Source organism: Eschrichtius robustus, chromosome 19, assembly GCF_028021215.1.
Source record: "Eschrichtius robustus isolate mEscRob2 chromosome 19, mEscRob2.pri, whole genome shotgun sequence".
In the NCBI taxonomy this organism is placed as follows: Eukaryota; Metazoa; Chordata; class Mammalia; order Artiodactyla; family Eschrichtiidae; genus Eschrichtius; species Eschrichtius robustus.
The window spans coordinates 63,451,768-63,467,451 of record NC_090842.1 but is presented as its reverse complement, the minus strand read 5'-3'; the positions used below and the strand labels follow the sequence as shown (position 1 = coordinate 63,467,451).

Genomic DNA, 15,684 nt, shown 5'->3' with positions numbered 1-15,684 from the left:
GCAGGCCAAGTAAGCCCGCCCGCCACAACAAAGAGGCCGCACAGGGTGTGGCAACTGAGACCCAACGCAGCCAAAAATAAATAAATAGGACTCCCCTGGTGGCGCAGTGGTTAAGACTTAGCCTGCCAATGCAGGGGACACGGATTTGAGCCCTGGTCCAGGAAGATCCCACAAGCCGCGGAGCAACTAAGCCCGTGTGCCACAACTACTGAGCCTGCGCTCTAGAGCCTGCGAGCCACAACTACTGAGCCCGCACGCCATGACGCCTGTGTGCTTAGAGCCCGTGCTCTGCAACAAGAGAAGCCATTGCAATGAGAAGCCCGCACACCACAACGAAAAGCAGACCCTGCTTGCCGCAACTAGAGAAAGCCCGTGCTCAGCAACAAAGACCCAATGCAGCCAAAAATAAATAAATAAATTTAAATAAATAAATAAATATTTTTAAAAATAATAAAATAAATAAAGTTTCATTGGAATACGGCCTTCATATATGTGTGAACTTGTGGCTTCTTTCGTGCTCTCATGGCAGAATTGAGTAGTTGTGCCAGAGACTGGCCCACAGAACTGAAACTATTCACAGAAAATGTTTGCTGACCCTTGATTTAGAGTTCAGATCAAGCATCACTCTCCTCTGTGAGACCTTCCCTGGGATTCCTCCTCTGGACTTTGACACTATCCATAGCTGGCCCCATTAAAGCACTTATCGGCCTTATATCCCGATGGTCTGTTTTCATCTCCCTCCCAGATAAGGAACTTTGTGAGGACAGAATCATATCTGACGTGGGTCCCCAGCTTTGCTCAGCACAGGGCTGAGCCCACAAAAGGCATATGTTGGCCAAATGAGTGAATAAAATGCACCTAATTCTCCAGTTCACCAGTTCTCTGATGAACTCCTATCCATCTCTCGAAACTCACTGCAAATATCCCCTCCTTGAGGAAGCCTTTGCTGACTTCATCAGACAGAGTCCTCACTCCTCCATGGGCTTTCCTACCCCTGGCCTGGCTGTGACTTGTCCCAGTGGACACCAGGTGGCCCCTGCTTTCCCTCTGCACCCTCCCTTCATCCTCACTCCCACCCACAGCCCCCAAGGCTGGCCCCTGCTCCCTACCTTGCCCGCATAATGCAGGACGCTGAAGTCGGCCTGATCCCGCAGAGTCCTTGGCCGCTGGAATTTGGGGTGACCACCCTGCTCTTGGGCCACCTTCTCCACAAAGGACTTGTCTGTGGCCTTCGGGAACCAGCACTCCTCATCCAGCAGAGCCAGGAGCCCAGGGGGGTTGGCCTGACCATTAACAGAGGAGGGCAGAAGAGTTAAGTCAGATCCCCAAATACTGGACACTTAGGTTGCTGCTAATTTTTAGTTCTTGTGCCACTTGGGACCTACAAGCAAACATGAGAACAACCGTTATAGCGATCGATTAGCCCTTTGATTCGAGCCACGCCCTGTGGCAGGCATGTTCAGGGTTCTAATCATCCAGCAGCCACACAGATCTATGCCGTTTTCCCCATTTAACGGAAGGAGAGGCCTGAGGCCGGGTGGGGTGAGGAGCTGGACCAAGGTCACGCGGAGGGTGGAGCAGCCGCGGGCTCACCGGCCGCTCGATGAGGTCGATGCAGGGCTGCAGGTCGAGGCCGAAGTCGACGAAGGTCCAGGGGATGCCCTCGCGCTGGTACTCCTCCTGCTCCAGGACGAACATGGTGTGGTTGAAGAGCTGCTGCAGCTTCTCGTTGGTGTAGTTGATGCAGAGTTGCTCGAAGGAGTTCAGCTGTGGGGAGGAGAGACACATGAAAGAGGGGTACAGGGACCCGGAGGGGGCGGGAACCTGGGGGGGACAGGGACCCATAGAGAGGGGGGCAGAGACCCAGGGAGGGGGGGACAGGGACCCAGAGAGAGGGGGGACAGGGCCAGCGTGATGCAGCCCTCCCAGCCCCCAGCCAGGCACAAGGCGCAGACCTGGAAGATCTCAAAGCCGGCGATGTCCAGGATGCCCAGGAAGGAGGCGCCTTGGCGGGGGCTACGGTCCAGGGCTCGGTTGAGTCGCAGGACCAGCCAGCGGAAGAGGCGCTCGTAGGTGGCCTTGGCCAGGGCCTCCAGCGCAAAGTCAGCCTGCAGGTCAGGGCACACAGTGAGGGCCCAGCCTGCACATCAGTGCCCTCCGACCCCACCCTGCTGGCAAGGAGACATGGGTGTGGACGGAGCCCCATCATGGTTCATCAAGAGCAGTGACATTAACAACAGTAGATCATTAGTGATGCCCTACTGTGCGTCGGGCACTGTGTGAAGTGCTTGGGGGCACATTAGTTCATAAATATTCCACCCAACCCTTGAACCAATTTCCACGGCAGGACAGGTAAGAGGGTGGAATCTGGAGACCAACACCTAGATTGGAATCCTAGCTCTGCTACTTAGAGGCTGTGTGACCTCAGGCATGTGAATAAACCTCTCTGTGCCTCAGTGTCTTCATCTGTAAAATGGATCCTATCAACAGTACCTTGACTGAGAGCAGAACCCAGGCCAGTGTGATCCCCAATTTCATATCCCTCACTGTGCCTTCTCTGTCCTAGCACCTCGAGAGCCCAGCCTGGGGTCAGGGAGAGGCCTCTGCCCCAAAACTGGAATTCTGAAAACATCTAGCCTGTGTTCACCTCTCCCCACCCCCACTGCCACCACCCTTCTCTGTGCTGCTATCATCGCTTGCCTGGACTATGGCAGCGTCCTCCTTGTGTCTCATGGCTTCCACTGGGGCCCCCTGGACCCAATTCTCCACACAGTAGACAAGGGAATCTTTATAAAGACAAACTGAACCAAGTTATTCCCTGGCTTAAATCCTCACTGGCCTCCTGCTGCACTCTGCATAAAACTCACCTCCTTATTGTGGCTCCTAAGACCTCGTGTGATCTGTCCCCTTCCAACCTCTCTGACTGCAGCTTCTACCACCCTCTCCCCCACTGTCTAGCCTCACTGATCTCCTTAATGTTCCCAACTCGCCAAGCTTGTTCCAGCCCCAGGGCCTTTACACATGCTATTCCCTTTGTCTTGAACCATCCAAGTCTCAACTCAAATGTCGCCTCTGCCGAGAAGACTTTCCCGAGCACCCCAATCCCCTCCTTTGAAGAAAGCACCCGTTTCTTCTTTTATTATCTGATTCCCTACTACAGCCTGAGCTCCCTGAAGGCGTGGTCTTTGTTTCCATGACTGCCTTTATTCTAGCACCTAGACCAGAGTCGGTAACTGAACAGACACTCAGCAAAAGTTTGTTGAGTGAGAGAGAAAACACGGGCATAAGCTGCTTAAAAATCCAAGGCCCTCCGTGCGCCCGCCTGCCGCCAGCCTTGCCCGCCTGACGCCAGCCTTGCCCGCCTGCCGCCAGCCTTGCCCACCTGTTCCTTGGTCTGTGCTTTCTGCACGTAGTCCCGGCCAACTTTGATGCGGGGGGTGAGCAGGGCGCGGGAGAAATCTGTCACCCCCAGGCCCAGGAGGCGGCAGAGCTTCTGCGCAGCTGAGGGCGAGAGGCACCAAGATGCGGTCAGCACTGGGAGGTGGGGATGGTGCAGACTGGGGGAGGGGGGAGAGGGTGTCACCCCCCACTGCTGGTGGAACACCAGCCTTTCCCCGCTAGAGGCGTTACGGGTCCTAAAGGTGTGTGCATTCTCCAGCCCAATAATTCTCCTCCTGGAACCCTAAGTTGGCAAAAATAATTCTGGATGTGGGCAAAGGCTAGACTAGGAGGATGTCCATCACAGCATTGTTTACAATGGAGAAAAAACCAGGAGGCAACCCGAATGTCCAACAGCTAGGGGTTGGTTAGAGAGTCAGGGTGCATCCATTTGAACAAATGTTCTGCAGTCACTAAATACTATTATTATAAATAATAATTATTTATAACATTATTATTCCTAATTAATAATATAAGCATTATAAATAATTATTATTTAATACATAAATAATTAGTATTATAAATTATTACACGGTACACTTAAGATGTGTACATTTCATGATTTGTATGTTTCCCTTCAAGTCCGTGAAAGAACTGTAAACAAATATTGGACGCCAGTAAATGATACACAGGCTGAAGGGTCTATACCAATATCTGCGATTTTGAAATGCGCCAGAAAAGGAGATGGATGAACAGAGGATGGAAAGATATTCGATAAAGCAAGTGTAGTAAAATGTCAGGGGTAGAATCTTGGGGGTGGATCTGGGTGTTCGGTATAAAATTCTGTGAACTTTTCTGTATGTTGGAAAATGTCTCAATAAAATGCTGGGGGAAAACTCTTGGAATACGAGTTCAGTGAGGTGGCCAAACCTAAAAGAAATCTTTAAAAATTCATTGCTCTTCCCTATTTTTGTAGGAAAAAAAAAATTGCCAAAATGTGAATAGCTGTTTTGGCAGAACATGGAGGAAGGGCTGTGTGGGCAGGTGTATTTCTTCTTTCGCCTCTGAATTAAAATGATCATTAAGAAGTGTTTTTGAGCCTCTATCACTTGCGTCACAGGAAGATAGTTACTACAAATACTCAGCTCCAGCAAAAGAGAAAAACACTGTAGAGGAGACACATTAAAATGTCAACAGTGGTTATTTCTGAGAGGTGATGAGGATTAAAATCAATCTCTCTCTCTCTCTCTCTCTCTCTCTCCCTCTGATGCAATTGCAATTTCTAATTCTTCTACAGTGATTTTGCATTATATGGGAATATTTAAAAACTGAAAAAACAGCACGGAGTACTATGCTGCCAGTAACACGGTGACTTAACGGGGTTCTAAGCCCTTGGTGTGTACTTTGCCAGCCGGTGGAGCCTGGGGGCTGCTTCTCCGATTAATGTTTGCAAATGCAGAAAATGAAATACACGGGATTCCAAAGGAGATTAATTATACTGACATACAGTTCTCCTCACAGAACCCAGGTGAAGAAACCCCAGTAGAGTTCTAGTTAATAACCTTGAAAAGTTACCCCCATTGTATTAAGGGGGGGAAAAAGGCAGGTTTCAAAACAGTTTATAAGGTCTGACCCCAATTTTGTAAATCAAATGAATGAGTGAGTATGTATGGCACGCCTGCTGGGTGTGTGAACCTGGCCCCCAGATGTCACAGGGATAGCTCAGATCAGTGACATCGTGAGAGATGCCCCTTCCTTCATATGTTCTGTGTTGTACAGCTTTTGAAAATAGCCCATAGGGTTTCATAATCAGGACAGAAAGCTCTTCCCATCTCGAGGGGAAGGCGGTGTGAAGCACGATTCCATTTCTGTGATAATTATTTCCACATTGATACAGACGTAGAACAACAAAGCCCAGAGAAAAATGCCCCCAAAAATGTTAGCAGTAATTATGGGTAATTTCCCTGCCTTTATACTCCCCTGTCTTGCCATATTTTCTTTCCCATTCAGATTGTATTATTTTATAATAATAAAGAAGCAGAGCTATTTCCATTTTGATAAAAAAAGGAATATCAACTATACTTCTGCTGAAAGGCAAAAAAAAAAAAAAGTATATATATGCAGAGCACAGAGGCCAGGAGGAGATATGCCCAGTGCTAATGGTGGTTTTCTGGGAGGGGCTGGGATGATGGAGGGTCCTGCTGTCCGCGCCCCCTTCCACCGTGGCACACTGGTGTTGTGCAAATTTTCAGCAGAGCTCACACTTTTTATAATCAAGAAAAGAGTGGACGGTGTTATTTTGGTAGAGATTCAGCAAAGGGCAGGAAATCAGGGTGGTCCTGGGTGGGAGGCGGGTCTGGCTGGGGAGGGAGGATGTTCTGTACGTGGGTGGGTAGCAGGCCATGTGGTGGTACCTGTGTTGTCAGGCATGGAGGCTTGATCGGTGTTCCGTTCTCTCTTCAGAACAATGTTGCCAAACTGGAGAACGGCCGAGACCATCCGCAGCATGGCTAAGGGGCAGCAGAAACACAGATCAGCGAGGCTCAGGGTCCTGACACGTGGTCTGAACTAGCCCCTTAGAAATCTAGCTTAAACAAGGACCTACTGTATAGCACAGGGAACTATACTCAATATCTTGTAATAACCTATAATGGAAAAGAATCAGAAAAAGAATAGATATATGTATATATACGTATAACTAAATCACTTTGCTGTACACCTGAAACTAACACAACACTGTACATTAACTATACTTCAATTAAAAAAATAAAATAATAAAAAGAGAAATCTAGCTCAAAAACCTTATGTCCAATTATACCACCACCTGACACCAAGCAGGTCTTAAATACATGAACGGATAAATGAATTCTGTATTTTATTCTATTTTTTAATTTTTTGGCCACACCGCGTGGCATGAGAGATCTCATAGAGCAATGCACAGAAGATTTAAAAGAACTTAGAGAGATGAATGAGGAAGATCTTTAGCAATACGGAAAGATTTCTAAAATATCGAGTAAAAAATTCGAGGTGCAGAATGGTGTATATGGCAACCACTATCTATGCAAAAAAAAAAAAAAGGCAGAAAATGTCAAGGTCGGTCAATTTTCCTTATTCTTGGTAATTATGTTCTATAGGGTCACCTGAAACACTGAATTATCGAATGTGAACAAATGCTCCCGTGGGGGAATACAGGTTTGGTTCCTGGGAGCCTCTGGTCACATTTTCATCAACTGATCAATGCATCACCTTGGTTTATGTGTGTTTCTGTTTAAAGACACCTTATCTGATGGGAATGTAAACTGGTGCATCACTATGTAAAACAGTATGGAGGTTCCTCAAAAAACTAAAAATAGAATTGCAGCAATCCCACTCCTGGGCATATACCCAGACAAAACTCTAATTTGAAAAGATACAAGCACCCCTATGTTCACAGCAGCACTATTTACAATAGCCAAGACATGGAAGCAACCTAAATGTCCATTGACAGACGACTGGATAAAGAAAATGTGGTACATATATACAATGGAATACTACGCAGCCATAAAAAAGAATGAAATAATGCCATTTGCAGCAACATGGATGGACCTAGAGATTATCATACTAAGCGAAGTAGGTCAGAAAGAGAAAGACAAATATCATATGATATCACTTATATGTGGAATCTGAAATATGACACAAATGAGCATATCAATGAAATTGAAACAGACTCACAGACACGGAGAACAGATTTGTGGTTGCCAAGGGGTAGGGGGGTAGGGGAGGGGAGGAGTGGGAGTTTGGGATTAGCAGATGCAAACTAGTGTGTATAGGATGGATAAACAACAAGGTCCGACTGTAGAGCACAGGGAACACTCTTCAATATCCTGTGATAAACCATAATGGAAAGGAATATGAAAAAGAATACACACACACACACACACACATATATATATAGAACCGAGTCACTTTGGTACACAGCAGAAATTAACACAGCATTGTAAATCAACTACAATAAAATTTTTTTAAAAGACATCTTATCTGATATATAGCATTGATTCACATTGAACTCACAGCCAGCATTCGCTATAACTGGAGTCTGAAGGAAGCTCTTCTCACACACGTATTTTCTCTGTAAAGCACATCACAGCCTTCCTGCTCTTAGGGACACCGGACAGCATTAAGCACTACATTTAGGGGGACATTTCAGACAGTGAAATCACCAACCAAAAAGCACCCCAAAAGTGAAAAGCGTGGCACTCAACAGACTGTAGAAAGGACAGTGGTTTACAGTGTGGGCTGGAACAAGAAGGCAGAATGTCACCCCGTAAGACTTCAGTTGGGTGCACCCTGGGCAACTCAAAACTTTCACTCCTCTATGAATGACCGCAATGACCACAAAAGCACCAGGATTGTTGGTTTGGGGGTTACGAATAAATGTCGTGTGTAGGTGAATTCTCCAACTGGGACACCGTAAAAGAAGATCGATTGTATTAATATTTGCACGTCTACGCAAAGCGTCTAGAAATCTCGCCATGAGTGGGCAATGCTGCCCCCTAGAGGACGTCTCGGGAACGTGCAGGGGTTGGTTAGCATAGGGATGGGGGCCACCCTGGCAACGTTTCTGGATGCCACAGAGACCAGAGGAGATGCCCTTCTGTATCACAAAGAGTTGCTCACATTCCGTCTGATCGCGAAACGTCCCAGAGGACATTCACGTCTGTGAAATCATGGTTTGGAATGCTCTGAGACTAATCCCAGCTGCTTTATGTATACACACAAAAGTGTTTTGTGTTTGGTTTTAATACACAGTGCATTTTCCAGGAGGGTAGTCACTGAGGAATCCGAGGGAAGGCTGGTCTTGGTTTTGTTCAGAACTTTATCAAGATTTGGTCATCCTGTCAAAGCCTCCTTGTCTCCACCCGCAAAGCTGCCCTCGGCTTGGAGTGGACCATATAACACGCCTACATCAGGCTGGGCTCGTGTCTGCTGCTTTCGTGGTGATGCTTCAGACCAGCGCCAACACCCAGCTACCTCATCCACGTTCCTCCTTGAATAGTCTTCACGATTTACGGATTGAAAAGGACACTGATCTATTTTCACTTACTCCGTGCCAGGTCCTGTTCCAAACACTCACAAATGACCTCATGTCACCTTCGGAACAACTCACTGAGCCAAATCCTGCAATAGCATCTTGCGATGGGAAACAGTAAAACCCCCATTCGACAGACAGGGAAACCGAGGCACATTCGGGTCATCAACTTACCCAAGATCATCCAGCTCTTAAGGGGCATGGCTGAGACACACCGGCGGTCTGACCCTGGGGTCTGTATTCTTAACAGCTGTGCAGCCCTTTTCGTCCCTCTTTTAGCATAAAATTCGGATGTTTGTACGAACGTAGAGCACACACACAGAAAAGCACACAAATCACCTCCATCCAGCTCAGTGAGATTTTACAAAATGAACCCACCAGTGGAGCCAGCCCCTCAGAAGCCCCCTTCTGGCCACTCACTGAACTCGTACAGATTTCACACTCACAGGATTGCAAGGAAGAAGCCAGGTTCAAAAGTGCACGGACTGTATGGGTCTGTTTGTTCCAAATTCAAGAGCGGGCGAAACAACTCCATGTTGTTAGATGCCAACATAATGGTGATGGGGGTTGCGGTGAGGGGAAGGGGCTTGAGGGGGCTTCGAGGTGCTGGTGATATGGGGTGTCACTTGCAGAAATTCCCCTAAGCTGGGTGCTTTGGCACCGCGCTCATTTTCTGGTGTCTATGCTACGTAAGCTTCTGCACAAAGTTTACTTAGGAAAAGGGAGGGGCGGAAGGTGGAGGGGGGAACCCTTCTGGGAGACCCATGCCAAAAATGCGTAACCCGAATCTAAACACGAGGAAACACATGCACGTTGACAAAACAACTGGTCTGTAATCTCCCCAAGTGTCAAGGTCACGAACGATAAAGACTCAGGACTGGTTCCAGATGGATGGAGAGTAAAGTGTGATGACTAGATGCAACGTGTGTGATCCTGGACTGGGGAAGTGTGTGTGTGTGTGTGTGTGTGTGTGTGTGTTTAACTTAAAAAAAAATTTTTTTTTGCTATAAAGGACATTATTGGGAAAGTTGGCATAAGGTCTGTGGATTAGATAATAGTACTAATAGTGCCAATGTTAATTTCCTAATGATGATACTGTACTGTGTTTGTGTCAGAGAATGTTCTCAGGAAATAAGCACAGACAGATTTGGGGGGTGGGCGGTAAGATAAGTAATGCCCCCTCTCCACAAAATGTCCACGGCCTGAATCCTGTGAATGTTACCTCGCAGGGAAAAATAGACTTTACCAATGTGATGAAATTAAGGATGTTAAAATGGGAGATTAATCTTGCATTATCCAGGTGGGTCCGAAACGTAATCATAAGGGTCCTTATAAGAGGGAGGCAGAGGGGGAAGGCCACATGAGCAGAGGTTAGAGTGATGCATTTTGGGTTTGTTTTTTCAATTTTTTTGGCCGCGCCACATAGCTTTTGGGATCTTACTTATTTCCCCAACCAGGGATCGAACCCAAGCCCTGGCAGTGAAGGCGCAGAGCTCTAACCACTGGACCACCAGGGAAGTCCCTAGAGTGATGCATTTTGAAGACAGAGAAAAGGGCCACGAGCTAAGGCATAAGGGTGGCCTCTGGAAGCTGAAAAAGGCAAGAAAACGAATTCTTCCCAGAGCCTCCAGAAGGGACCAGCTCTGCTGACACCTTGACTTTAACCAGTAAGACTGATTTTTGACTTCTGACCTCCAGAACTGTGAGGGAATAAATGTGTGTTGTTATAAGCCACTACGTTTGTGGTCATTTGTGACAGTGGTCATCGGAAATACGAAGGGTGAAGGGATCCCTGGGCTACACCCCTACTCTCGAACAGCTCAGAACAAGTAATTAGAAAGATAGACAAGGATAAAGCAGATGTGGCAAGATGGTAACACTTGAGGAATCTGGGAGAAGGTATGCAGCGATTTTGTGTACTCTACAACTTTTCTGTAAATCTGAAATTATTCAAAATAAAGAGGTTAGGGATTTCCCTGGTGGTCCAGCGGTTGAGACTCACGCTCCCAATGCAGGGGGCCCAGGTTCGATCCCTGGTCAGGGAACTAGATCCCACATGCTGCAACTAAGAGTTTGCATGCCGCAACTAAAGATTCCCCATGCCACAACGAAAAGATCCTGCATGCCGCAACTAAAAAGATCTCACATGCTGCAATGAAGAGCCCGCGTGCTGCAACTAAGACCCAGCACAGCCAAATAAATAAATTTTTTTTTTAAAAAAAGAGTCTAGGGCTTCCCTGGTGGCGCAGTGGTTGAGAATCTGCCTGCCAATGCAGGGGACACGGGTTCGAGCCCTGGTTTGGGAAGATCCCACATGCCGCGGAGCAACTGGGCCCGTGAGCCACAACTACTGAGCCTGCGCATCTGGAGCTTGTGCTCCGCAACAAGAGAGGCCGCGATAGTGAGAGGCCCGCGCACCGCGATGAAGAGTGGCCCCCACTCGCCGCAACTAGAGACAGCCCACGCACAGAAACGAAGACCCAACACAGCCAAAAATAAATAAATAAAATTAAAAAAAAAAAAAAAAGGTTAAAAAAATCCCTGAAAACAGAAGGGGGGGGGGTGGTGTTGGTCACTGGCCTGACAGCTTCAAGAAGCCTTACTGTGAAGGACACACAAGAAACAGCTAACAGAGGTGGCCACCTGGGAGCCCGGGACACTGGAATGATCATAGACTTTTAGTTCGTTTTGAATTTCATACCCTTTGAAATGTAGTCAAAAAAAGGATCACTGCTGAGAAAAGACTCAGTTTCTGGAATTAGATAGTGAAATTGCAGTGATGGTTCATACCACCTTGTGAATATATTACAAATACTGAACTGTATACTTGACAGTGGCAAATTTTACGGCCCATGAATTCTAGCCCCCCAGAGAAAAAAGGTTTTGGTATAGTTTTCGGGGCAAGCCGGGGTGTGCAACAAATCTGAATTTTTCCTCTCCATCTCCAGGATCGTAACTCCTTGTGGAAAGTATCTGTTCCTTATTCATCTTCTAACTGTATCCTCTGCATACAGTAAGCACTCCATGAATGTGTTCATGAATGAACTTCAGCTTGCCACCTTGGGGGGAAGAATTCCTTCCACAGTCCCCACTACTTCTGGGATTCAATCTCATCCCTTATCAAGGTCTTCGGCACCCTGTTCCCAATCCTCCCACCTGCTCCAGCCCCTCAGTTACTCCAACCAGCCAGGCCAACCTCTTTCATCTCCGCCAACACGTGACACTCTCTCTTGCCCCCAGGCTTTCTCCCTGGGAGTTCCCTCCCCATAGAGGCGGTCCAGGACCACCTACACCTGCTTAATTCCTGCCTGACAATCTGGGCTCAGCCAAGCGCCACCTCCTCCAGGGGCTGCCCCGCCCCTTCCGAGACCCCACCCCCCACCCCCTTGACCCGCAGTCACTGCTCCATGCACCTTCCAGCCATCACTCTAACAGGGGATCAACTTTAATCCACTTGTGTGATTTGATGCTCCCTGGGTCTCAGCGCTCCAGGGGGCAGGGGCTTGTTCTGTCTTGGTCACGGTTCATTTCTCCCAGCGTCTGCAGGGGTCTGGCCCGCAGACTCCATCGTGTGTTGAATGAATCGATATACGAATGAACAAACGGCCAAGAGTTAACTAGTGGGGGGTGCATTACTGAGGCGTGACCTGGGGCAAGCCAGTGGCCTCCTGGGCCCGGGTTTCCCCTGCTGGGCAGTGGGAGGGGCTGGGCGGGGGGTCAGGGGTGTGGGGGGGGGACAGCCGAGAGTCCCGGAAACGCTGCGAGGTTTTGCGGCAGGGCAGCGAGGCACCTCCCAAAAGATAAATAAATGCGCACATCTCCTGATAGACTCACAAGGGCGTCATCACCCCTAACAAACTGGATGATTATTCATCCTTAACATCAGCTCAGACCTGACCCAGACTCGAGTCCCCCCCGGTGGCCTTTAAAATGGCCTTTTACGGTTGGCTTCGGAACCTGCGCGGGTTCCAAGCACCCGGTGAACCTGACGCCTGAGGGGGCTGGCAGTCAGCTCTGGCTGGTGATTTCAACCCAGCCAGCGGTAAGCAAGCCCCGACCTGCATGGGCGGAGGCGTGGGGCTGGCGAGGCTACGACGGCCTCACGTGGGCAGGAGCTCACCTCCCTGCGTGCTAGGCTGCCTGTTCCACCTCCCTGGTGGCATCTACGGCGCCAACGTGGACGGGAAGTGAGGAGGGGGGTGGAGGTCCTGCTTCCACTGGCCCTGAACGCTCTCTGCCCTGGGCTTCCCGTGGGTGACCCAGAGGCGCCCACCTGCCTCTCTGGAAACGGATCACGGGCTGGCTTTGGAGTCAGACCCGGGTTCCACCACCACCTCATCAAAGGCAGTGAGTCCTATAGGGCAGACACCCCACCTCCCTGGACCTCTGTGTCCTTTTTTCTTTTTGGCCGCGCCATGGGGCTTGTGGGAGCCTAGTTTCCCGACCAGGGATCGAACCCAGGGCCATCCCTAACCTACGAGTCCTAACCACTGGACCGCCAGGGAACTCCCCATCTCTGTCTCCTCTTTCTTCCAAAGGAGAGTCTAGAAAAAAAGGTGACCGGCTGGCTCCACTCCTTGGAAGTGAGACACAAAATCACACTGTTATGAGACCCCATCCACCTGCCACACCAGCAAAAGCAAAAAAGCTGACAACAGTGGTTGCTGGCAACCACGTCGGGGAACAGGTGCTCCAGAGACAGGGTGGGAGAAACTGGAAACTAGCGCCACCTTCTGGACGGCGGCGAGGTCGATTCAGTACAAGTTAAAAAAACAGAGTGGGGTTGGGGGAAGGGAAAGGGGCTGGGGGTTAGAGCTGAAAGCCGAGAAGTCATGAGCCCGTAACTGCTGGATCTGGTGCCAGGTTCCTGGGGGAGGGGTGGGGGGTTCACGACCCTCTGCTCTCTACTTGCATACCTGTTTGAAAGGTTCCATAAGAAAAAGCAAAATTATTCAGCAGTAAAAAGGAAGGAAGCACGGATACATACGACCACATGGATGAAACTTCAAACCATCATGCCGAGGGAAGGAAACCAGCCACAAAGGATGATATATTGTATGATTCCATCTATATGAAAGGTCCCGGATAAGCAAATCCATAGACACAAGAAGCAGATCTGTGGTTGCCGGGGGCTGCCACTGGAAAACCGGCAGACGACCGCAAAGGGGCGCAAGTTATCTTCTTGGGTCACTGAAAATGTTCTAAAATTGATAGTGGGGATGGCTGCACAGCTCTGAAGGTACTAAAAGCCACCGGCTTGTATTTGGCCACGCCACACGGCCTGCGGGATCTTAGTTCCCCGACCAGGGATCGAACCTGGGCCCTTGGCAGTGAAAGTGCGGAGTCCTAACCACTGGACGGCCAGGGAATTCCCTGACATATACTTTAAATAGGTAAATGTTTTGGTATGTGAATGATATCTCAATAAAGCTGTTAAATTTCCGTTAAAGCTGGATAAAACCAAAAATTGCACCTCTCCTTGGACTCAGCATTTTGTGGCTTAAGAGTTCTGCAGTTCTGTTCACCCACGAGCACAAAGACCTACTTATAAGGATATTCTTGGCACTTTTGGGGGGATGGGGGTTCGTTCCAACAGCAACAGGATGCAGTCACCCGAAGGGTGTGTCTGCAAGGGACAGAGAGGCTACAAGAATCACAGCTCATCTAAACAGTGAAACCTTCTGCAACCACAAAAAACCCTGAAATTCACCTATACCTACAAAACCAGAATAACTGCCAAAACATGCTGTTTGGTGGGAAAAGTAGGGGACAAAGCCCACGCTAGCACGGGGGCGATGAGCTATTTTACCCCAGTGCCGCGCAGGACCCAGGCCAGGGTGTGGGGCCTGATATGCCAGGTGTTTTCATGGTTATTTGGTGGCTCTGAGCCGGTCCTGGGAGGAAGGTCAGGGAGGTGGGGTCCATCTGGATCAACCACTGCACAGGAACTTTTAAATCAGGAGAGAAATACGGTAACATTTTTTCTGGGGGGGTGGGCAGGCGGCATGCAGGATCTCAGTTCCCCCACCAGGGATCGAACCCGTGCCCTCTGCAGTGGAAGCACGGAGTCTTAACCACTGGACTGCCAGGAAAGTCCCAGAAATACGGTAACATTTTGATCAACATTACAGCTGAACATCAGCCCTGGGGCTGGAGAATAATGTGTGTCTTTTCTTACATGTCTGAAATATTTCTGGCAGGAGATGCAGGAAGCTTAACAGTGGAAAACTAGGGCTCAGAGGGGCCCGGGGCAACTCGGTTTTCACACGATGACCTTTGACCATATTCCGATTATGTCACTACACGCCGACAGTGGTGCAAAATTTTTGTTTCGGGACTGGAAAAACCGGAGCTGCTACCCGCGCCCACCACACGGCAGGAGGGCTACTTGAGGTGACCTGTGTCAGGAAGGCAGGCGGTACCTGAGAGGCTCAGGCCCCCACTGTGGCCTCCATCTGAATTTGTTTGTCAGCTGCCCAGGGAGGAGCAGGGCAGTTACGCAACCCGTGGTTGGGAAATCTAGCAGGGAGGCCTGGGACCCTGTGTCAATATGCCTGAGGACGCTGGCCTGTTCGCTGCCTGGGTGGACAGCCAACCTGGCACTGACTGGGTCTCCAGCCCTCCCCATTGGCCCTGGAGCCCACAGTGGCTCCCGAGGCCTTCCACAGCCCCAGAGACCAGAGGAGAATGAGACCCAGGCCCGGCCCCGCTCAGAACTGGAAATCAGGGTCTCCACGGGACTGGTGAGAGGAATCACAATTCATCCAGACAATGAAATGCCAGGTAGCCGGAAATAAGACTGAGATTTCCCCCTCTATGTGCACGTAATGGGTTGAATCGTGTCCCCCTATTCCCTCCAAAAATATATTAAAATCCTAATGCCTGGGACCTCTCAGAATGTGACCTGATTTGGGTATTGGGTCATTGCAGCTGTAATTATTTAAGCTAAGATGAGATCATACGGGACTGGGGTGGCCCCTAATCCAAAATGATGGGTGTCCTATAAAAGGGGAGATTTGCATACAGATGCTTGGGCAGGGAGGCGGGCGCACCCCATTAGGCTGAAGGCGGAGATCAGGTGATGCGTCTAACAGGGAAACCACCAGAAGTTAGGGGAGGGGAAAGGAACAGATTCTCCCAGGACCAACCAACCCCACCAACACCTTGATCTCAGACTTCTGGCCTCCAGACCTGGGAGATGATCAATTTCACTTGTTTAAGGCACTCGGTTTACGGTG

General features: G+C 49.2%; 1 protein-coding gene across 2 annotated transcripts in view; it reads right to left on the bottom strand.

Annotated features, from left to right (window-relative positions):
• The window catches only part of MYH14 (myosin heavy chain 14), an 87,566-nt gene that overhangs the window by 55,878 nt on the left and 16,004 nt on the right, over nt 1–15,684 (bottom strand). For both annotated transcript variants that reach the window (XM_068527447.1, XM_068527448.1), the window contains 5 exons: nt 5,793–5,888; nt 3,383–3,501; nt 1,956–2,108; nt 1,594–1,767; nt 1,110–1,283 (listed from right to left, as the gene is read on the bottom strand). In XM_068527447.1, the coding sequence (XP_068383548.1) occupies nt 1,110–1,283; nt 1,594–1,767; nt 1,956–2,108; nt 3,383–3,501; nt 5,793–5,888 (716 nt within the window). The remainder of the gene's footprint in view (nt 1–1,109; nt 1,284–1,593; nt 1,768–1,955; nt 2,109–3,382; nt 3,502–5,792; nt 5,889–15,684) is intronic.